This window comes from Carex rostrata, chromosome 1 (genome assembly GCF_964058835.1).
Source record: "Carex rostrata chromosome 1, lpCarRost1.2, whole genome shotgun sequence".
Lineage (NCBI taxonomy): Eukaryota > Viridiplantae > Streptophyta > Magnoliopsida > Poales > Cyperaceae > Carex > Carex rostrata.
This window is the reverse complement of record NC_135918.1, coordinates 17,094,895-17,117,428: the sequence shown is the minus strand read 5'-3', so window position 1 is coordinate 17,117,428 and position 22,534 is coordinate 17,094,895. Positions and strand designations below refer to the sequence as shown.

The 22,534-nt window shown below is 33.9% G+C and overlaps 2 protein-coding genes across 5 annotated transcripts; both read right to left on the bottom strand.

Moving 5' to 3' along the window:
* Nucleotides 1–10,110: 10,110 nt before the first annotated feature.
* LOC144561560 (scarecrow-like protein 14) lies at nucleotides 10,111–13,408 on the bottom strand. 4 transcript variants are annotated; one of them, XM_078310540.1, is made up of 2 exons: nucleotides 13,292–13,408; nucleotides 10,111–13,159 (listed from the first exon to the last, which is right to left on the bottom strand). In XM_078310540.1, exon 2 carries the CDS (start codon nucleotides 12,172–12,174, stop codon nucleotides 10,261–10,263), a length of 1,914 nt encoding a protein of 637 aa, XP_078166666.1. In that variant the 5' UTR covers nucleotides 12,175–13,159; nucleotides 13,292–13,408; the 3' UTR covers nucleotides 10,111–10,260. The 4 variants fall into 4 exon arrangements, with proteins under 4 accessions (XP_078166666.1, XP_078166693.1, XP_078166683.1 ...); XM_078310567.1 differs by having other exon boundaries at nucleotides 10,111–12,180; nucleotides 13,292–13,407; XM_078310557.1 differs by having other exon boundaries at nucleotides 10,111–12,867; nucleotides 13,292–13,394.
* A 985-nt stretch (nucleotides 13,409–14,393) lies between these two features.
* Nucleotides 14,394–17,731, bottom strand: LOC144561551 (succinate dehydrogenase [ubiquinone] iron-sulfur subunit 1, mitochondrial-like). Its single transcript, XM_078310528.1, has 4 exons — nucleotides 17,427–17,731; nucleotides 16,816–16,983; nucleotides 15,931–16,223; nucleotides 14,394–14,775 (listed from the first exon to the last, which is right to left on the bottom strand). The coding sequence occupies exons 1-4, from the start codon at nucleotides 17,631–17,633 to the stop codon at nucleotides 14,601–14,603; spliced, it is 843 nt and encodes a 280-aa protein (XP_078166654.1). The 5' UTR covers nucleotides 17,634–17,731; the 3' UTR covers nucleotides 14,394–14,600.
* Between the last annotated feature and the right edge of the window lie 4,803 nt (nucleotides 17,732–22,534).

The following is a 22,534-nucleotide window of genomic DNA, read 5'->3' as shown; positions in this document are numbered from 1 at the left end:
AATTTACTTTATGAGTGATACATTTATATGCAAACTTTTTTTATTTTCAAGTTATTTTAGTATCAAATCAAGCGGTTTTAAAATTGAAAAATGAATGTATTAAAATTAACTTAAAAACTCACCCATTTGACCGCTTGACTTGATACCAAATAAATTCAAAAAGTTGTAAATTTTACATGTAAACGCACAACTAATGAAGTTGATCGGTTTGGATTCATCGTTTGAAGTCGATTTGATAGGTTTTGGAGTTGGTGTTATATAGATTGAAATGACACTGATGTTATAGTAGCCATACTCTATATTGCCCACTTATAATCTTAACCATTCGATTTTAACAGAGTAGCTTTCGCTTCTACAGCATACGGACTATAGAATAGGGATGGCAATGAGCCCACAGGCATTTGCCAAATTCAGGCCTGGCTTGCCCGTTAAAAACTAATGGTCCACCTGCCTGGCCCAATCTGACGGGCTTAAAAATTTAGGCCTAGCCCGCTCATGGGCTTTCTCATCATTCCTGTGCCTGCCTGCCTGCCTGCCTATGCGAATGGGCTGCCTTACCTAGCTTGCCTAGTCTCATCCAAAGCAATTTACACAATCAACACCAAATTTTAATACATACAGTAATTTCCACAAACAATTTAATACAAACAATAATTTACACAAGCAATTTAGAACAGCAGTGTACACAAAATAGAAATTACCACTAAAATCCATACAAATACAAACAATACACAAAGTTTAACACAAAACAGTACACAAAGTTTAACACTAAAAATACAAACAATACTAAATAACATAGTTTAAACACTAAAAAAAGATTACACAAAACATATTCTTTGATGCAATTAGCTCGATGTCGCATAATCTGACGTTGTTTTTCTTACAGTGTTGCTTCCTCTTGATTAGTGGGTTCTTGCAGAGTTACCATTACAATATCTTGTGACTCTTGTGCTTGTGGGGTTTCCATTTTTCCTACCAAAATAGAAGTATTTGATCAGTTGCCAAAAAAAATGTATAAATTTGAAGAAAGGGTATGGCAGGAGCTGCTAAAGATTAATATATTAAAATGCACTCTCTGTCTAATAAATATATAAATATATACTAGTATCATACCCGTGCGTTGCAACGGGGACATATTATAAGAAACAAATATATCAATGAAAATAATAATTATCTAAAAATTAAAACACATGTTAATAGAAAATTTATATGATTATGTATTTTTAATTAACTTTAATCGTGGTCTCTGATAACAATTTGATGATGTGATGATTCTTTATTTTTAAGTACCAATGATATCAAATAATAGCTCGATTCGAATCTAATATCAAATATCATACAACAATTCAATATCAACATATAATATGATATAAAAAAAACATAAATAAAAAGTGTTATCGTTTGTATGTATAGGATATACTAGTATCGTGCCCGTGCGTTGCAACGGGGACATATTATAAGACAATAAGAAACAATTTTAATATAAGGTCAAGCATTTTCAATCTATAATAGTTTAACCATTCTCATACAAAATCCAAGAAATATAATCATAAATGGAGCGACAGGATAACAGTTTAACAATAAGTTTTTAAAGTTTTTTTCTTTACTTTGAAACATCAAATTTAATATTAAGACAAATATATAATATACACATTCATGTTTCCACTGTATAACAACTTAGGATCGCAGGTGTTCCTGAAACATTATAATAAAAGAAGGATAAGTCTTTTTAGAACATTATTTAGTCACATTATGCTGGTACGCAATGTATTCTAGTGCTTAATAAAATTTGGGCTGAATTATTTGACTGAGACACTATGCTTAAAGAAAAGAATGTTATATTTTGTCTTGCTAGAACTCATACCTCCAATCTGAAGTACATATCTGCATTGAACGGGCAAAGATATTGACAAGGCTAGAATGGTTTCATGCAGCACACAAATAGTAGAGTCAAAACTAAAAAGTATATGACTGGTGTGTTGCCGGAAGTCAAACCAACTTTGTCAATATTTTTATCCCATCGAACTGTACCAAACTGGTATTTTACTAAGCCACCTGGTTTAGCAAAAAAAAGAAAGAAAGAAAGATACAAATAAGTAAAGCTAAATCAAAGGTATACTTCATTTTTCAATATGATACTCTTACTAAATAAGCTTTGTATCATCTTAGTTTCAAAACAAATTAAGGAGCAAATTATCAAACAAACAAAAACCCAGCAATTCCAAGTTTTGAACTGCACTCTATTTATGGAAGTTCAATAAATTAAAACCTCTGCAAAAACAAAAGTTGCAGTTTCAATTTATTTAAATTGGCAGGGAGAAAAAGAAGAGAGAAAAAATATTAAATTCTCAACCGGCATTAGCCATCTCCTCCAGCTTAGCATTGATCTGCTCTGCTGTAAGACCATCCAAGGGCACAGCAAATTTCAGAAATTCAACACCACTGGTACGAGAACTTCAGAAATTTATAGTAAGTAATAGAATTACCTTTTGAAGTTTAGTGTAATTCCTTCTGGCAAAAGTACACATACATGTAGTGTAAAAGGTCATGGGTAAAAAGTGTCAAGGGAAAAAAAAATAAAGTGTTGTAGAAGGGAAAAGACAGCACCTAAATAGTAAGTAATGAATTACTATATGATATAGTCTCGTGCTTTTGGGTGTATTACCTCATGTTAATTATGATTAAAAGTGTACTATGTTTACCAAATATATTCAATTGTCATGACTAATTTATGAAATTTATTACACATAGTACACTTTTAATCATAATTAACATAAAAAGGGCATAAACAGTGTTTTAGTCTCTTGCTTTTATTTCACGGAACACTAATTCATGACAATAACAGTTCCATTTTCCATTACCTTAGAGATCCAACCATGTTAATAAACAGTCCCCCTTCCACATTCCCTTATAATACCAGTTCCGGTTTCCTGACAAGAGCAGCTCCAGTACCCAGACATGAAAATTACCAGTGTCGGTACAGAGATAAAACAAACCCATGACAATTGTAATTACATAGCAGTCCCCCATAATTGTGAACACCTATTCCTCCAAAAACATCAAAACCATGATAATATTATAATTACATAGCATACCAGTAAAAAGGAACACTAAAAAATTTAGATGTCACAAGGAGACAATGAGTAAATTGTACCTTGATGCTTACAGTTTGCAGTTTGTACAAACACATTTTAGAAGATTTGCATGGATACAGATCTGAATCGTTCAGTTGGTGTATAAATTAGTTTTAATAAGATAATGAAGGATTTGATAGAATTTGACTATAAATAGACATATTAAATGTTGGCAACAATATCAGAAAAGATAATGAAGAAACATTTAGATGTATAGAAAATAAATTTAAATAAAATATATGTTACCTCAGTATAAAAAAATTTAGATGAATTATGTCGAATATATGAACCAAACCAAAATTTTAGATTCATTTGATACTTTAATACCTCATCCTTTACCAATTACCAAAAAAAAAAAAGAAATACACATATGAGCCACAACCAATACACAATTAGACATGTACCGGTACCAGTTATTATTGTTTTTGGATGATACAAAATCAAAATCCATATGGGAAAAAGAGGAAGAGAAAAATTTGTTTATGACAAGTTTATGTTACAAAAAAGGCCGTTATTGTGGAAGCGGGCTGCCACTACTGGGGCCCAATTGCGAAATGTTGCTGTCAGCCCTCAGGATTTGTGTCTGTCTTCCCATTCATAGACGGTTCACCAATTTTAGATACATAAAAATATGTCAACCAGTAATCGAGATCATCAGAACCATTGTAGTTTTGTATAAAGTGATATGTGAACAAAATATATATATACATCAAAATATGCCCTCAGGATTTGTTGCTGTCAGCCCTCTTGAAATGGTTCACTTGTAAATCTCAATACTAACCATGCGACAGTACCCAGACAGATCAAGTGAGTTCAATCTCAATGGATTAGTATGCCAATTTGGAACCGACAGATCAAGTGAGTTCAATAGATGGCATATAGCTATGTGACACAGTTCTACCAAAAGTGATAAATACAGGAAGTAAAAAGTCAAGACGGCAACCCAGAATTGATTCCAAATCGCGAGTAGAGGCGTCAGAGAGCTTCGTCGAGAGGTTCCAAATCACGGGTTTGGGGTTCACATAAGAGTGAGAGATGGGTTCGGGGTCTGAGCCGCGTGAGAGAGAGCTTCGTCCGGTTTTGATTTAGGTTAGAAATCGCCTTCGCAGAGAGAAGGAAAAAGCGAGAGAGCAAGAGACGGAGGCAGGTTGGGTGGGGTTTATGTTACTGGACCCGTCCAGTGCAATTTTTCGGCGAAATTTGAAATCGGATAAATCTGATCAAGCACGAATCAACAAAGACGGGGCTCGGGAAGGAGAGGTGAAATATCTTTGTACATTTATAGAGAAACAATGAGTGGTCTTTTATGTGGCGGGTATAGTTTTAACTTAATTTAGATTTCTACATCTAAAACAGATACATTTAATCAAATGAAGACAGATTATTTATTTAAATGACTCAGATTCAATCTGAAACAAACAAGTAAATCAGAATCCTTGCAGGATCTAAACATTAAGCTCCTTAATAAGGAGGAGAGATATACACACATACATATTATAAGAAAAATATATATTCACACACACGTTCCAATTTATAATACACATACGCACACACACATACACACATTGATATATTATATATTGGAAATATATTCTAAATTGCCCACACCAATATGTATAGAAACAAAGAAAGAAAAATAAGGAAATTAAAAAAAAATATATGATTTTCATTGTGATTCGTATAGAAACGAAGAAGTAAGAAAACAATAAATAAGAAAATGGAAGGTTGAGTCTTCTCAATTGAAGATGAGAAATATGGAAATAAAGGAATTAGGAAACAAATAAATATATCGCAAAATTTCAGAATTTGTTCATTTTAAATTATAACGTATCGTGTGGCAGCACATGTGATGGGTATGTTTTTAACTAAATTTAGATTTTTATACATAAAAGAGATGCATTTAATCAAAAGAAGACAAATTATATAATTGGAGAGCTGAGATCAAATCCGAAGTTTTATCTCTCAATCGTAGCCGTTGGCGGATCGGACACTCAACGTGCTTAATAATAGAATGGAGATATATATATATATATTTTTTAAGAAGAAGAATTGACAGGAGCTGCCAAAGATATATCAAGTAAAAAACTGAGTACAAATTACAACATCACCTCGTGCAGTCGTGCTATACTGTTTACCAGTAATAATACTAGTGAGACCATAACTATCTAAATAAACTACAAACAACATTTTAAACTGCGCCAGAGACTCATCTCTCACTCTGGTACCAGTTTTCGGTATCTACTGGAACCTAACTACAAACAACAGCACTGCTGCTATGTTTTCGAAAAACAACATCTAAACCAGAAAAATAGAAAGCTATAATCCGACATTCCTCAAGGGAATTGTACAACATAAAAAATGGAAAACAAAGAGAAAAATAACACTCCGTCATCATGCTTTGTACAAGTCCCATAACAGGCTTTATAGCATAACATATGTCTCATTCTAGGATACAAGTTATTGCATAACGGTATCTACTGGACCATAAAAAAATAATGATTTTCAATAAATCTAAAAAAATAGTAAAAAGTTTTCAAAAAAATATAAAATTTGGTCTCGAACACATATTAATATGGAGAACAAGATGAACGGTTTGGATTGGTTATTTGGACTTTGAATTCAATGATTTGTAGTCCAATGTACAAAACTGCCTATGCATTACAATGTATATATGGTAGTCTTACTCTCTCTCTATGTGTATATATATATAGTTCAATAGATAGATAGATAGATAGAGTGATGCTACTATGCATGCTTTGGGAATTAAAGTGGGTGTTTTTATTAAAATTCTGCACCATAAAAAAACAGCGACTTTCAAACCATCTTAATAAATAGTAAAAAAATTCCAAAAAATATAAAATTTTGTCTCCAAGCACATTTTAATATAGATTAAACATCTAACGGTTTGAATCGGTCATTTGAACTTCGGAAATCAGAGAACTGAATCGTTTGTTCCTGAGTCCAGGAACAAACGATTTGAGCTTAGCCATCCTCTATATATATATATATATATATATATATATATATATATAGAGTTAGGCTGGGGTGCTATGGATAGCATAGTGGCCTCTATGCTACGGCTCAATATTCGAGTTTTCAAAATCCAAACAGTCGATCTGAACCGTTCATCTTATTCTCCATATTAATATCTGCTTGGAGACCAAATTTTACATTTTTCTGAATTTTTTTACTATTTATTAAGTATTTTACAAAATTGTTGATCCAACGGTGGCTGCACAAAACAGTAAAACCGTTGGATTAACGATTTTCAAAGTGGCTTAATAAATAGTAAAAAAATTCAGAAAATTATAAAATTTGGTCTCCAAGCAGATATTAATATGGAGAATAAGATGAACGGTTCGGATCGACCGTTTGAATTTTGAAAACTCGAATATTGAGCCGTAGCATAGAGGCCACTATGCTATCCATAGCACCGAGGCCACTATGCTATCCATAGCACCCCAGCCTAACTCTCTCTATATATATATATATATATATATAGAGGTGGGCTATGGTGAGTTGCGAAGTAAAACGCGTTTCTACTTCACGCCGTATTTTTATTTTGAAAGTCCAAACGACCGATCCGAACCGTTAGATGTTTAATCCATATTGAAATGTGCTTGGAGACCAAATTTTATATTTTTTGGAATTTTTTTACTATTTATTAAGCATTTTAGAAAATTGCTGTTTTGCTGTGAACAGTAAAAAACAGTAAAATTTTCTGGACCATCAGATCAGCGACTTTCAAAATTGCTTAATAAATAGTAAAAAAATTCCAAAAAATGTAAAATTTGGTCTCCAAGCACATTTCAATATGGAGAACAAGATGAACGGTTCGGATCAACGTTTTGAACTTAAAAACCACAAAATATGAGCGTGAAGTAAAATAGTCGCTTTACTTCGCAACTCACCGTAGCCCATCTCATATATATATATAGAGTACGGCTAACGCGCTTCCTCTAGCATATGGGCCGAAATGCTTCCGGTGGAAATTTGAAATTTCAAAATCCAAAAAGTCGATCTGAACCGTTCATCTTCTTCTCCATATTAATATCTGCTTGGAGACCAAATTTTACATTTTTCTGAAAATTTTTACTATTTATTAAGCTATTTTGAAAATCGCTGATCCAACGGTAGCTTCTGATTTTTACTGTTTGGTAAGCCACCGTTGGATCAGCAATTTTCAAAGTGGCTTAATAAATAGTAAAAAATTTCAGAAAAATGTAAAATTTGGTCTCCAAGCAGATATTAATATGGAGAAGAAGATGAACGGTTCAGATCGACTTTTTGGATTTTGAAATTTCAAATTTCCACCGGAAGCATTTCGGCCCATATGCTAGAGGAAGCGCGTTAGCCGTACTCATATATATATATAGAGAGAGAGAGAGAGAGTAGAACTAGAGTGTTCTTAAGTTTAACAAGCTCCTTGGTGAACTCAAGTCTCAAACCTGTCAAATTGACTTTAAATGATGAATCAAAACCGTTGAAACCCGCCTACCTTACGAGATGCATCTACATGTGAAAATTTTAAATATTCAAATTAATTTAGTATAAAGTCAAGCGATCAAAATTAGAAGGTTAATAAATTAATTTTAATGCATTCATTTTTTGAACGTTTTTTAACCACTTGACTCTATGTAAAATTAATTTCAAAATTAATTTTTTTTACATGTAGACGCATCACTCGAGCAGGTGGATTTCAAAGATTCAGATTCGTCATTTAGAACCGATTTGATGGATTTTAGATTTGAGTTCACCAATGAAATTGGCGAAATTAAGAACACCCTAGTTCTACTCCATTGCCTCGTTCCCCAAATCACCTTGGACGCATTTATTTCCTCTCATCCTAGCTCTTTGATTCTTAGATTCATAATAATTATTTGGGATCGACTAACAGTCCCCCCTACTTCAGTCCCCTATCTGTCCCCTCCACTAAAAGACAAAAAAAATAGTTAAAACGTGCTAACTACCACCAAAGACTTGATTAATGCTATTTTATTAATAGTCAAAATGTATAGTATTCATACCTACGAATTTATAGTATTCATACTTATTATCAGAACCATTCGTCATATGTAAACACAAGCTGGAGGGGACTAGTAACGACCAGGGGGACCGCTGATGTCTTGTGACAGCCTGGATTGGGGACCGCAATCGTCTGAAAGTGACATTTGCCAAGATTGGGGACCACTACAGCGAATCTATATATTATTCATATATAAATAAAGAAGTATTCATATTTAAACAAATGAAGTATTCATATTGACGATTACGAAGTATTCATACATGTTTGAAATAATTTATACAATTCAAAATTCAAAGTCAGATTTATCTCTCTTACCCCACCTCTTCCAAGAAGTATTCATACTGACGATTACGAAGTATTCATACATGTTCGAAATAATTTATACAATTCAAAATTCATTGTCAAATTCATCTCTCTCACCCCACATCTTCCAAGAAGTATTCATATCTAACTAATGAAGTACTCAATATCTAACAAATGAAATATTCATATATATAACTATTCATATCTAACTAATGAAGTATTCACACATGACACTAACAATATTCACATCTAACACTAATAATATTCACACTTGCCCAGATTGGGACCAAGAAATATTCTCAACAGACTAGTATGCATATCTAAAACAATGAAGTATTCATATCTAACTAAAGAATTATTCATACTGACGATTACGAAGTATTCATACATGTTCGAAATAATTTATACAATTCAACATTTAAAAGTCAGATTCATCTCTCTCACCCCACCTCTTCCAAGAAGTTTTCATATCTAACATGAAGTATGCATATCTAACAAATAAAGTATTCATATCTAACTAATAAAATATTTATATGTTCCACTGTGACAACCTTCGCTAGGCTAGCATGGACCCCCTCAAATGGTGCACCACGCTCTCCCCGCCGAATCTCGACGGTGCACCACTCTCTCCTCGCCGGATCTCGACCGTGCACCATGCTCTCCTCGCTGGATCTCGAGGTGCACCACTCTCTACTCGCCGGATCTCGACGGTGCACCACGCTCCCCTCGTCGGATCTCGACCGCCATCACAACCATCGGCGTGGGTAGCTGGTGGCGAGTAGTAGAGGAGAAGAACAGAGTGGGTTTTGAGTTGTGTTGAATTTTTTTTTTTTTAAGAGAATATTGAAGAGGGTGGATTTTGATCACGTGGGGGAACAAAAAAGGAAGGTTGTTAGGGGGACAGATAGATGACAGATTCAAAGGGGACAACATCTTTACTCTAATTATTTATTTATTTTTGAGGAAAGGGCCGAAAGGCTCTTAGGCATAACGTTTAGATAATTATTCAGCATTGTGTGTGTGTGTTTTTTTTTTTCTCTTTCAAATTTAAATCATTGTGTTCTCATTAAAAATAGTTTTGCAATATTCTGTAGGGATGTTTTGGCATTTACATCTATCTTTAAACAAAAATTCCATTCTTTTTCCTTTTTACTTTTGCAGAGGCATATAGGGAAACAATAAAATAAATTAAAAGGGCTAAGTTAAAAAATTAATAGTTGATAGTGCAGCTGCCAGCTAAGATTCGTATGAATATTAGAGCGGACACACATAAATATTGAAACAACATGTATGGAATTTAAAGCGGATCAGATGAAAACAGACACCATCAAGCTCAAATTTCTTTTGGTCCAATACACGTGAGACGCATCCGGTTCCCAATATTTACATTTAGTGTAGAACTAGAGTGTTTTTAAGCTCATGACCAAGGTGTTTGGTGAACTTTACTCCAAAACCTATTAAATTAGCTTCAAACAATAAATCCATACCGTTGAAACCGACTAGTCTTGCATTGTTTACCATTCATTTAATTCGTAAATTTGTTTATTTTATTTTGTGCGCATAAGCAGTTTGATGCAATGCCTCTGTAACCAGACAAAGTCACTGAATAAAATATGGATATCAATTAGAAGGGATAACCAACACAGAAAATTTGTAACAATTTATGTAGACTTATACAAGCTTCATTTTACAAATTATTAGTAAAAAAACAAAGAAAAAGCTTAAAATGACAAATCAAAACCATTCCCAAAATATAGCTCATTTTATCATGCATGCCTTTACTATTTATTATTGCAATCAACGCTCATTCTCATTCGGTTTCCATGTGGACAACCCTAATAAGATGGTTCCTTTCCATCCCAATAGAAGCCATTTGTTAGTTTCTTCAACAAGATAATCCTTGTGGTAAATATCTCTCACCATTCGCTCTATCTTTTTCTTGATCAGTGAATCCACAGGCAATTGCTCAAAACCGGCCCGAAGACTCCTAACCTGCCACTGCCTATACGTCTCAGGTCTCTCATCTCTCTCTGAACCCTCACAAGCTATTGCATTAATTGCTCTTGGAATGAAAACTGTTCTCTCAATATGGAGCCTCGCCTCACTCTCTCGAGGCATAGTTGACTCAAAAATATCAAAAAATGATGAGAACTTGGATAAAACCCCCTTAAATCGGGTTGTGTAGAATGGCGTACTGTACGGGCCATTATAAATTCCATGAATAAAGACACGTGGTTTGATCTCCCTTATCAAATTTAGAACTTTATCACGAGGGCAGATCATGGCATCAGCAATTGTCTCATCAGCAAGTTTTCTAAGTCTAGCTGAGCAATTTACTACTAAAATCTCATCTTTTTCAATCTTAAGATCTTCTATTCTAATGTTCTCCCATTTGGATGCTATACCTTGATACTTGAGATGGATATTAAATCTCTTAGCATATTCTGACAACCGCCTTCCTGTCTCTTCAACAAGTTTGTTTGGACGGAAACCCTTTTCAGGAAATTCTATGCCAGTTATACGGATTTTAGGTGGTGTACTTCCTAACCTCGAGAGACGTTCAAAGAAAGATGGCCACAAGAATCCCATGTCGATTCCAAAGTCAATTACATGAACCTTTGTGGCATTTTTTGAGATGTTAAGGATTGTTTGGATAGAGAAGTAATATAATGCTTTCAGAAACGGGCAAATTGCATGATAAACGCGGTATGCTTTCAAAAATTCGGTCACAGTTCCTTGCCTCGACAGTAGTTTATGGTAGATATCACTTCCCGTACCAGCCAAGCGTGCCTCGAGTGCATCCACCAAATAATATGCCAAACGTTGGTCGCCATTTCCCATAGGATACGAGTGTTTCCTTATTTGCTTGATGAGTTCAGAGGCACTGTTGGAATCGTCAGCAGAAACTGCTTCGCAACAACTAATTAGGAGAGAATGAAGATTTACCAAGCAATCTCCAGTTTCCTTCTTTCCTAACACCTTCGGTACTTCATTTTTCACATCTTGTTTCATACCTTCACGTACTGAGATAACCTCTTTCGCATATTTGCTACCACGGAAAAGGAGAAATTGATCCAAATCATTTCTTGCCTGCTCATCTGCAGAAACTGCTCGTTGCTTGAGAGCTCGCCCCTCTGATAGATCTGGTTCTCTATCATTACTTGAGCCAGTTTTAGTATAGATCTCGTAACATATTGCTTTGTTCTCATTCTCACTAACATCGTTTTTCTTGGGTTTTTCATGAAACTCAATTCTATTTGGCTCTAAACCCACAAACAACTTTTCAATGGCTGGAAGAAACTTCATTGCTTCTTGAGCACCCTTTTCGACTCGTGTGGCGGCTGGAAGGTTCTCCATTGATGAAGCAGATATAGGGTCAGCACTGCCACTGATCAAGAGGGGTTCAGATATAGTGTATGGTGACACATCATCTCTTTCAAGGAGATCATAGAAGGATTTCTCAGTTTCTCGAAGAGCTGTCTCTTCTTCATAAATTCTTATCTCATCATCTATATTCTCTTCTAATAGAATTTGGCCTATATAGTTGATTATTGCATTGGAATTGAGATCACAGACCTCTTGGCTATTTGTACCATCGCTTATCAAAGGATTAGGTGTGGCATTCTGGTTTTGGTTGTCACATTCAAAAACAGCTCGTGGTGCACTCGGTGTATCAAGGGCATTTTTTTGCCAAACATCTTTAGAATCCATTTGAAGCTGCCAAGTAACTGTGATTAGCACCAAGTAATATATATATATATATATATATATATATATTTAAGGGGGTCTGAATTGTAACAAACCAATTAGTTGCTGCACTGGCACAGTGTTTTTTTGTCGTTAAAGCTGACTACATTGTGGTAACTAGTACCGGCTTTAACCCGGTAAGACTGGTACTGGTATGTATGGCTTTTGAGTGGACCAATGAGAGATACTTTACAAAAGGACCTCATTAGCTGTCATTACCGTTTTGGTTGATGCATGAGTATGTATTTGTTTAAACTTGTTTCTACGAATGGATGTAGCCAGTACCTCTCTCAAACAAAAAAAAAATGTTAGATATGCTTTGTTGTCCTAATCATAAAAGGATAAATCGGAATCAGAATTGGAATCGGTCACTTAATTTTGAAATCGGAATCGGATAAATCTGTTAGAATCGGTTGAATCGGATCAGAAACTCGGATTTTTTTGCCGGATGTTTGTTTTGTTTGAAATAATAGAAATAAAATTGTAAAAAAATAATTAGGTCAAAATTAATACTAAGACCACTTGTTATGGAGAGGGAGAAAGATGCGAATAGAAATTCTATTCGGAAGCTCTCCTGTTCTCATTTAATTAGACAAATGGATCCCATGCCAAAGAGCCCGTCATTTCCGATTGAAGGGTCCCATGGTTCAAAAGTATCTGTTCGCCATGTTCATTTTCTGTTAATAATCTTTTTTTTTCCTCAGGAAGGAATTTCCAAAATCAGAAAAATAATTGGAGTTTTGGAGAGTGAAGATCGAAGAATCGGTTTGAAATCAGAAAAACCGGTCTAAATCATAAAACTCGGTCTGAAATCAGTGCAAATTCAGCCGATTCAACACTGTTCAACCCGGTTTTACCCCTTAAACTCGCTCTCCACGTAAATCGATTCAAAATCGGCTCGGTCTATTCCAATTTTGGTATGACTTGGCCGAGTTTCTCTTCTATGGTCCTAATTAATATGTTCATGGAATAAATTTCTTGAGAAATTTTATCTTGAAAGTAATAAGGTTCAGAAAATTCATTACAAGAACAAAAGTGTAGAGATAAGAGATGAGATGAGGTCCATATAAAAAGCCCGTACCTATATGTGGTCTCTCTGCAGCTCTGCTTTATCTCTGTTGTGAATACAGAGAATACTTCTTCTTCTTTTACCTGTATACCTCTCTGTTTTCTCTCTGAAAATGGTGGAAAAATGAAGTGTAGAAAAATAAACTCGGATGGAAGGACTATGACAAAGATAGTCATTGTCAATTAGTCATTATTTAATTACTTTGACAATTCGGAGAAAAAATAACCTAGAGATTAGATATACCAAAAAAAGTCAAAGATTGTTTGCGCTTTGATTCTCTACAATTATATTTAATAGAACCAAAGCAGTTCTGCATATGTTATCTGCGCTGTATGAAGCTAAAAATGATCTGTTACAATCTCTACCCCCGCTCTGGTATTGCTTCAAAACACCTTTTGATTGCCCACTTCTATCAACGTTCGATTTTAACAGAGAAGTTTTCGCTTCATACAGCACAATGACTATAGAACCAAAGCAGCTCTGCATACGTTTTTATGCGCTGTATGAAGCCAAAACTCCTTTGTTAAAATCTTTACCCCCGCTCTGCTATTGCTTCAGAACACCTTTGAATTGTCCACTTCAAAAAATTCTCTTCTCGCTCCTATTGTCCACGTGGCAGCAACAACATGTACATATTGTGCAGAGGTCAAATTTTTTGAATTTTTTTTTTTAAACCATTACCAAAAAAATAAGAAATCCAAAACCAACTTGATTGTAAATTAAAAAAAAATATATCTTTACCGAGTTTCAATTTCAGTATGAAATTCCCATACAAGTTAAAAAAGGAAATACCAATTGTTATTTTCGGTTTCTTATTTCTCATAGCGAAGTAAAACTTCGGTTTCCATTTTTTTCCTTTTTTTAAGCCGAATTTGAAGTTCGGTTTTTTTTTTTTTTTTTTTTTGTTGAATCCGAAAATTTACATCATATTCATATCTACCACATGGAAAATTAACATATTAAGAGCGTTGCCATTAATCATCAACTTGAATACAGTAAAGTTCTCTTTGCTGGGTGTTTGGTTGTCTATTACAGTGCTCAGAAAGCACTGAATATATCAACAGATAGCAAACGAAACGTAATAGCATAAAAAGCAAGCTATGAATCACATCCATTAGGAATAAATATCAACAGCATTTAATTTCTCCACAGAAGAAAAAGTTTTTGTCAATTTATTTATCAATTATCACAGCAGAGACAAAATGAAGAGAGGTGAGTAGATGACATACAACAGTCCAAATACACCTCCCATAAAACAAAAGTACCTTAAAAAAGAAAAAAGAAAAAAATTGATGCCTCATAAAAGAGAGCAAAAGAGTGCTTAATTAGCTGAAATCTGAAGCTTCTTGATCGTGTCGATCTGTTTTGCTGGGTTGAGTCCCTTGGGGCATGCATGCACACAGTTCTTTATGGTGTGGCATCGATACAACTTGTACTCGTCATTTATCGACTCCAGCCGCTCCTTTGTGTACTGATCACGGCTATCTTGAATCCACCTGTGGAACAAAGGTGAAAAGAGTTATTGAGCAAACAGTTCTGATAAATTATTTGCGAATACTAAATAAGAATTATTTGAGCAAAGAGCAATCCCATAACTTCTTGTTCTTAATTGTTGGTGATATGAAATAATTGGAAAGGTGTCACTGTAAAACTGACATTGTCAGAACTGTTTAGGAAGAGGAACCCTAAATAAGAATAAGAGTCCATTATTCACCAAAAGTTGACTCCGGAGGTATAGTTAAGATTGCTTTTTTTTCTTCTTTTAATTTGTCTGGGTGATTAGTCTAATCAAATTATTTAAAAATATTACTGAAAAGGTAAAAGGAAGCTATCCTGAAAATCCTTTTTCAAGAACTAAATGGTCAATTTATTAAACATTTTGGGTTTTCATTTTTTTCTTTTTGATTATTGATTATTGATTATTGTGTTTAGTACTTTAGTACCTGTGGTTTCCATTTTAATATAACTTGTTCATATCGGATTGCAACAGACTAACCCTAACCTGACCTAATACAGATATTTAACAGTTGTGATTTGCACTTCCTCTCAATTTCTCCTGTCCCCACGAGCCCTTTTAAATTAAGCTTAGAACACTTAAAAATCCTCATAATCACCAAACACTAGATATACTAGCAATGTATGCTTCCGACTCCCACCAAAGCCTAAAATGAAACCAAATGAACAAAACCCAATACAAATCTAAAAGCGACCATAATTTCAGAAGACCTGATAACCAAGACAGAAAGTAAAACACTCAGAAATAATTGTTTAGAGAAACAACAACCTGAAATGACACAACCGAACCACAATATAACTCAACTGTCTACTCCAAACCGAACAAACCCATGAATTGGGGTGTCGATGGCACCCTTTTATCCGTTTACCCAACCCGTACCGTGTTTGATAAGACAGGTACGACTAAGGTTTTCATTTCGTTAGCTTATATGGTACGGGTAAGGGTAAAGTTTTTTTTTGTTAACTTCACGGGTACAGGTATGAAAATGCTTCCACTCAACCAATATCGTACCTGTTGACGTCCATACCCATGAAAGGGCCTAAACCGCAAACTCCAGACAGGAAACAGCCCCAAAACCCAACTCAAGAAAAAGCACAAAAATAGATGAAAATATAAACGAGGAAGGTCAGTAAACCTGTTAGCATGGAGGAGCGCAGCGGGGCCAAGATACGATTCGGGGTTCCACCAGTAGCTAGGGCAAGAGGTGCTACAGCAAGCGCAGAGGATGCACTCATACATGCCGTCCAGTTTCGCACGGTCTTCCTTGCTCTGCAAATTCTCCTTCCCGGCTTCGGAAGGTGGGTCCTTGCGCTTCAACCATGGCTCCACGCTCTTGTACTGGTTGTAGAAGTTTGTCATGTCTACCACCAGATCTTTTACCACAAACATGTGAGGCAGTGGAGTTATCGTCGATGCAGACCCCGCATCCTGTGTTTAAAGAAATGGAAAACATATTACTGCGAACATTTCAAGCTGCTATCACTAACCAGGATGGTAGTATTTAACCCTTGGCATGAACCAGTTATATTCACACACGTTGAGCATATCCTATACAGGTATGATAAATTTTTAGTTTTTTACTCATATTTAAATCATATAGTGACTTTTTTCTTGAGATCTTGATGATAAGAAGCAATAGATTGGTTTTTATTTTTTATAAAACAAGTTTTGTAAGTTTTTATTAAGGATTAGTTGATTTTTTTTCATCATTATTTTGAAATTTTAAATCAAAAACTAACAAATCACACACTAAGATAGCAATTATACTAAAAGAGTCAATCAAAAATTTATTTAACCCTAACTAATTTGAATTCCTTGTCTTTTCTTTCAGAAAAAAATGTGCTACTGGTACGATTGGCCATTTGGTGTTTGAGATTTATTTAGTGGTTCTAAATTCCTTGGATTGAGTTGCATTTATTTGTATTCGATTCAAACTTTATGGTTGTCATTGGATTGATTTCAAATGAAAAAAGAGAACACAAGTTATTATCAGCTGAGACCAGGTATAATTGTAAAGTACCTGGATTTTGGTGAGGCATGCAAGGCCATTATCACCGTCAATGGTCATGGCACATGAACCGCAAATCCCCTCACGACACGATCGGCGGAAAGTCAGTGATGGATCCTTCTCATTCTTTATCTTGATTAGTGCATCCAACACCATAGGCCCACATTCCGCAAGGTCAATCTACCAAAGAAAAAGCATTTAATTTGTTATTATTTTTGTTTTCCTTAGAAAATAATTAATCAATTGATGATCTCAATTGGTAAGGGTTTGACACTTTTATATGAAGAACATCCATTTATTGAAGAAAACATAGATGGAAATCAACAAAACATAGATCGTTATTGAAGAACCTCCATTTAAGGAGGAGGATTACATTGTCTCGAGAAAACCTAAATGACACTGATGGAAAATGGAGTTCTAAAAGCTAGATTGACAACACATCACAACTGGATCGTGGTTTATAACAAACAAGCTAGAAATTATTCTCTTCTCGAATCAAGTCTATGCCATCTAAATCAGCAAAAACAGCTTTAGAAATCTAAATCATTTCCTCTATCTCTTCGATCTTCTCTTAAATCAGCTCAACGAAAGAAGAAGGAGCGAAGATGAGAGAGAAACAATACCTCGTAGTTCTGGAGCTCAGGCTTGGTAGGGGAATCGGGATTCCACCTATAGATCGAGAAGGTTTTGATCCGCTTGGGTTTCGCGTCAGCCTGAGAGGAGTGCGTTTGAGTCTGGACCAGCCTTGCGGCAGGCGCCGGGGACATGATGCTCCGCGCGGCGGCGCTGGCGGCGGAGCCCCGTCGAAGTAGAGCTCTCGCTGTTGCCATTTCGTAAGGGCAATATGGGAATTTGATTGATGCTTTTGTTAAAACAGATAGAGATGAATTAATGAAACACGAGAGAGAGAGAGAAGCGAAAGAGTAGAAACAAAGATCATTAGCTTTATGTACTAATAAAGGAATTCATAAACCTAAAGTAACTCAAATTATGAGTTTAAATCTCAACCGTCCGATCAGAATTCGGACCAATCCGTGTCCAGCCTGTAATACCGGAGTTCTCTCAAGATTCGTGATTGTGTGTTATTAACGGTCCAATTATAAACTCAAACGGTGCGATAATGTAGAGGACAGGAGCACCTAATAAAGCGTGTGCTTATTGGGTGATGTTGACCTATTAGATGGGACCGACTTTCACGGGTCAAGCACTCAGGCTCCTCTAGAATATATTTTTCAACAATGCCCTGCGTATTGATAATTTATTTTACTAGTGAAAATTTTAAAATTTTAAAATAATGTATTATAAAGTCAAGCCGTCAAAATATGATGAAAAATGAATGTTAAAATTAACTTATAAACGAGAATCAGTTTTTGGTATTGCGGTAAAGACAATGTTCTTAGTGTGAAAGATTGTAGGTTTGAAACCCAAAAATATCAATTTTTTATGGATATTAAATAGTTTGGTGGCTTGACTTCAACCTTTACTAAAAAAATTTAGCTATAAACCTTCTTTTTTTAACACTAAATTAAATAATAAAATTATAAATTTTGTATGAAAACGAATTACTAGTGAAGTAGATCGGTTTTGATAGATTGAATTCATTGTTTGAATACAATTTGATAGATTTTTGAAGTTAAACTTACAAAGTCTCTTGATGACTTTAAAAACACCCTAGGTCTATTCTCCTAAGAAACCAGAGGCTTAAAATATCGTTTAACAAGCAAGAGGTGTGGTCATAAATTAAGAGAAGTATTTCAGTATAAATCATTAAATTTGTTATTTGTTGTTAATTATTCTATTTGTAGAACAAATTTTATAATATCTTCTATAAAATTTTTCAATTATAAAATTATTAACTAAATTATGACTTTAGATCGATGAATTTGTAAATTAGTTGTTCCTTGTCAACCATTATTTTGAGAAATTTTAATAAAATAAAAATAAATAAATATTGATTTGACAATCTATACAGTAGTTCTCTTAATTTATTTTAGTGTAATATAACTCCATTAAATAAACTTGTGTGGATAATCAAAAGGTATATTTATTCCAAGATGAAAAATTTTCCATCAATCAAGAATATTATTGTCTTTATTTATTATCTGATGCTTCCTAATTTCATGTTATATTGTATTGAAAAATAAAATGAAATCTTAAAATGGAGCAAAACAATAAAAAAAATGTGTACAGCAAAAGAATAAAACGCTATGTGAAATACAAACTGAGCTCATAATATATATTCAATCTGTTCTTAGTTCTTATATTGCTGCAGTGTAAGTATTATATGTCAATATTATTTTGGAAAAAAAATGTGTAAAGCCAACTTCATTTTGGAAAAATACAGATCGGCATAGATATTCTACAAAATATTATTTCAGAGGAGTATATTCCCCATCCCCAGGTGCTAAGGTTCTGATCTTCTGAGTCAACTAATTCTGCAGTAATCGTGTAATTATCTTAAGTTTCAGATATGGAACATAGTGACAAATGAATTATTCGGATTCGGTTCGGCAAGGTAAAAAGTTTGTGATTCGGTAATAATTTAGATATAATTCGGAAATGATTTGACATTATCCGGACCGGAGATCTCGGTCCCACAAGAGAGCAAAAAAAAAGTTCGTGAATTATTCCTTAATAATTCAGATATAAATTGAGAATGATTTGAAATTATTCAGACCAGAGATTTCAGTCCCACAAGGGAGCAAAAGAAATAGTTAGCAAATTATTCGTGAATAATTCGTAAAATTTGAGAAAAGTACATAAAATTTGCAAATCTTGTGAATATTTCGTCATTCAGTTCGCCATCACAAAAAAATGAATTATTTGAGAATCTTGTGACTATGATAGGTAAAACCAGTATTGTAAATAACGGTATGCAGTCATCGGACGCACAAAGTATTGTCAAGTGATTAACCTGGAATAATCGGGAATAATCGGTCACATTCAGAAATAATCGTCTGATTAGTCAGAAAAATTCATGACAGTTTGGTCACCACCAACAACCAATCAGCCGATTAATCGGCCTAAGTGGACGTTTTTTACAACAGTGGGTAAAACTTAACTCAATAGTTAATTACTCGCTACACAAAAGGGGACACAGGAGTTGATATAGAAAGAGATGGAAGGATGTGGAAGTTGGAAGTTTGAGGCGGTAAGCTGTGTGAACCATGATATGTGAGCGTGGCAGTTGAATGAATGGGAGATGTGGAGGCTGTAATTAGCACTAATTATAGGCATTGCTCAGTTATTAACTAGCGTGTAATCAAACGCAACTTGAAAACAAGATAGGGTTTGTTGAAGGTTTGAATCGGATCCGATGCTATACACCGAGCTTTGATAAGACCATAAACTAGCCCGAGTTAAACTAACCCGAGCTAGATGATATTCAAACTCAGCTCATGTTAAAACAAGTCGAGTTGAGTTTGACTTTAGTTGAACCAATTACGAGCCAAATTGAAACTTATAATAATTCATTCGTGTGTTGTGAGTTACATAGGAGCCGTTCGGCAACAAGGGATTAAGCCTCTTTAAGGTTTAATCTGCTTCTTTTAACTTCCTTAGCTGCTTAATTCTGTCGAACATCGATTCTTTAATGCGGATTAAGAACACCTTCTTTAACCTTCTTTTATCCGAATCTTAAGGCATCTCTACCTCTTCCTTTAGCTTCTTTAGCTTTTATTTACGGATTAAGACAACTAAACATTGGTTTCTTAGTACTCTTTAAGCTCTTAATCCTTAATCCTTCATTCTTAATTTTTTGTTGCTGAATGACTCCATATAAATTAAAAATTTTGGCAACTTGTAACATTACGAGTCTAAAATAAATTGTAAGTTGTGATTTTTCTCTTTATTCGCAACAAATTTCGTGCTCTCACAATGGACACAAAGAAGATAGTAAAGAAGTCAAATTTTTTTTTCATATTTTTCTTGTAACAAACAAAAAAATGAGCGGAGTCTAAGAATCAAAGGAGGAGAGGAAATAAATGTGTCGAAGGTGATTGGGGAACGAGACAATGGAGTATGAGATGCCCGCCAGAGAGAGAGAGAGACTGATGTTACTATATTTGGAAATTAAAGTGGGTGTTTTAATTTTCGCTTATATCTTTATTTCTAAATTTTACATAGTCAATTTGAACTTCTCAACATATTCTTCGTATTGAAATGTGCTTGGGACCAAATTTTATATTTTTTTGAAATTTTTTATTATTTTTTTTAGAATTTTTGTAAATCAGTGTTTTTTCTAAATTAATGAAGAACACTAATTTTAAAAATTCTAAAAAAATTGTAAATTTTTTCCAAATATGTAAAATTTGGTCTCCAAGCACATTTCAATATAAATAACATGTTGACAAGTTCGAACTGACTATTTGAACTTTGAAAATGAGATATGAGCGGGAATTAAAACACCCACATTAATTTCCAATTAAAGTATGGTAGCATCACTCTATGTATATATATATATATATATATATATATATATATATGAGAGAGAAAGAGAGTTGAATTATTCAAAAATTATAAAATAATAGCAAATAATTTTCAAAAAAATGTAAAATTTGGTCTTTAAGCACGTTTTAAAACGAATATCAAATTGAACAGTTTGGATCGGTTGTTTGAAAATCAAAACTAATAATTTATAGTCTAATGTACAAGAAGACATATACATTGAGTGCGCGCACGCGCGCACACCCACACCCACACCCACACCCACACCCACCCACACATATATATATATGATTAATATTAAAATGTTTATTCCGGAGCTTTGGAATAAACAGTGTCGTTTTTTACATTTTGAAAGTCCTAACAGTCGATCTAAACTGTTCAATAATAAACTTATATTAAAATGTGCTTGGAGACTAAATTTTATATTTTTTTGAAAACTTTTTACTATTTATTAAGCAGTATTAAAATTATTTTTTCAATGATTCAGAATTTTGTCATTGTTTGTTAAAATCAATGATTATAAAACTGGATTAATAAATAGTAAAATAATTAAAAAAAATGTAAAATTTGATCTCCAAGCACATTTTAATATAAAGATCACATCTAACTGTTTGGATCGACCATTTAGACTTTGAAAAAAAAAATTTGGTTGCACCACAGCTTCGGAACAAATGTTTTGATATTAGTCAGCCTATATATATATATATATATATAAAGAGAGAGAGAGAGAGAGAGAGAGAGAATAAGGATACCATAGATTGCAATGCATAGGCATTTTTGTATATTGGACTATAAATTACCGGATTCAAAGTTCAAAAACCAATCCAAACCATTCATCTTGTTCTCCATATTAATATGTGCTTGGAGACCAAATTTTACATTTTTTTCGATTTTTTTTACTATTTATTAAGCCACTTTGAAAATCGCTGATCCAACGATAATAGTAAAATAAAAGGCACCGTTAGATCAGCGATTTTTAAAGTGGCTTAATAAATAGTAAAAAAAATTTAAAAAATAAAAAATTTGGTCTCCAAACACATATTAATATGGAAAACAAGATGAACGGTTTGGGTCAATTATTTGGAGTTAAGCTTGCAATATATGGTAGCCTTACTCTATATATATATTGGAGTTAAGCTTCCGAATAAACGTTGAAGACTAATTGATTTCAACAGCTTAAATTTATTGTTTGAAACCGATATAATATATTTTGGAGTTAAGCTCACCAAATACCTTGGTGAACTTAAGAACAACCTAGTTTTACTCTTATATTTATAGAGCGTTT

What these genes read in the sequence shown, in the direction of transcription:
- LOC144561551 (XM_078310528.1), bottom strand. Translation starts at nt 17,633, where the DNA reads ATGGCAACAGCGAGAGCTCTACTTCGACGGGGCTCCGCCGCCAGCGCC. An exon ending in CTGAGCTCCAGAACTACGAG is followed by an intron (nt 16,984 to 17,426) that starts GTATTGTTTCTC and finishes TTTCTTTGGTAG; the next exon opens with ATTGACCTTGCGGAATGTGG. An exon ending in GCGCTCCTCCATGCTAACAG is followed by an intron (nt 14,776 to 15,930) that starts GTTTACTGACCT and finishes TTTGTTCCACAG; the next exon opens with GTGGATTCAAGATAGCCGTG.
- LOC144561560 (XM_078310540.1), bottom strand. Translation starts at nt 12,174, where the DNA reads ATGGATTCTAAAGATGTTTGGCAAAAAAATGCCCTTGATACACCGAGT.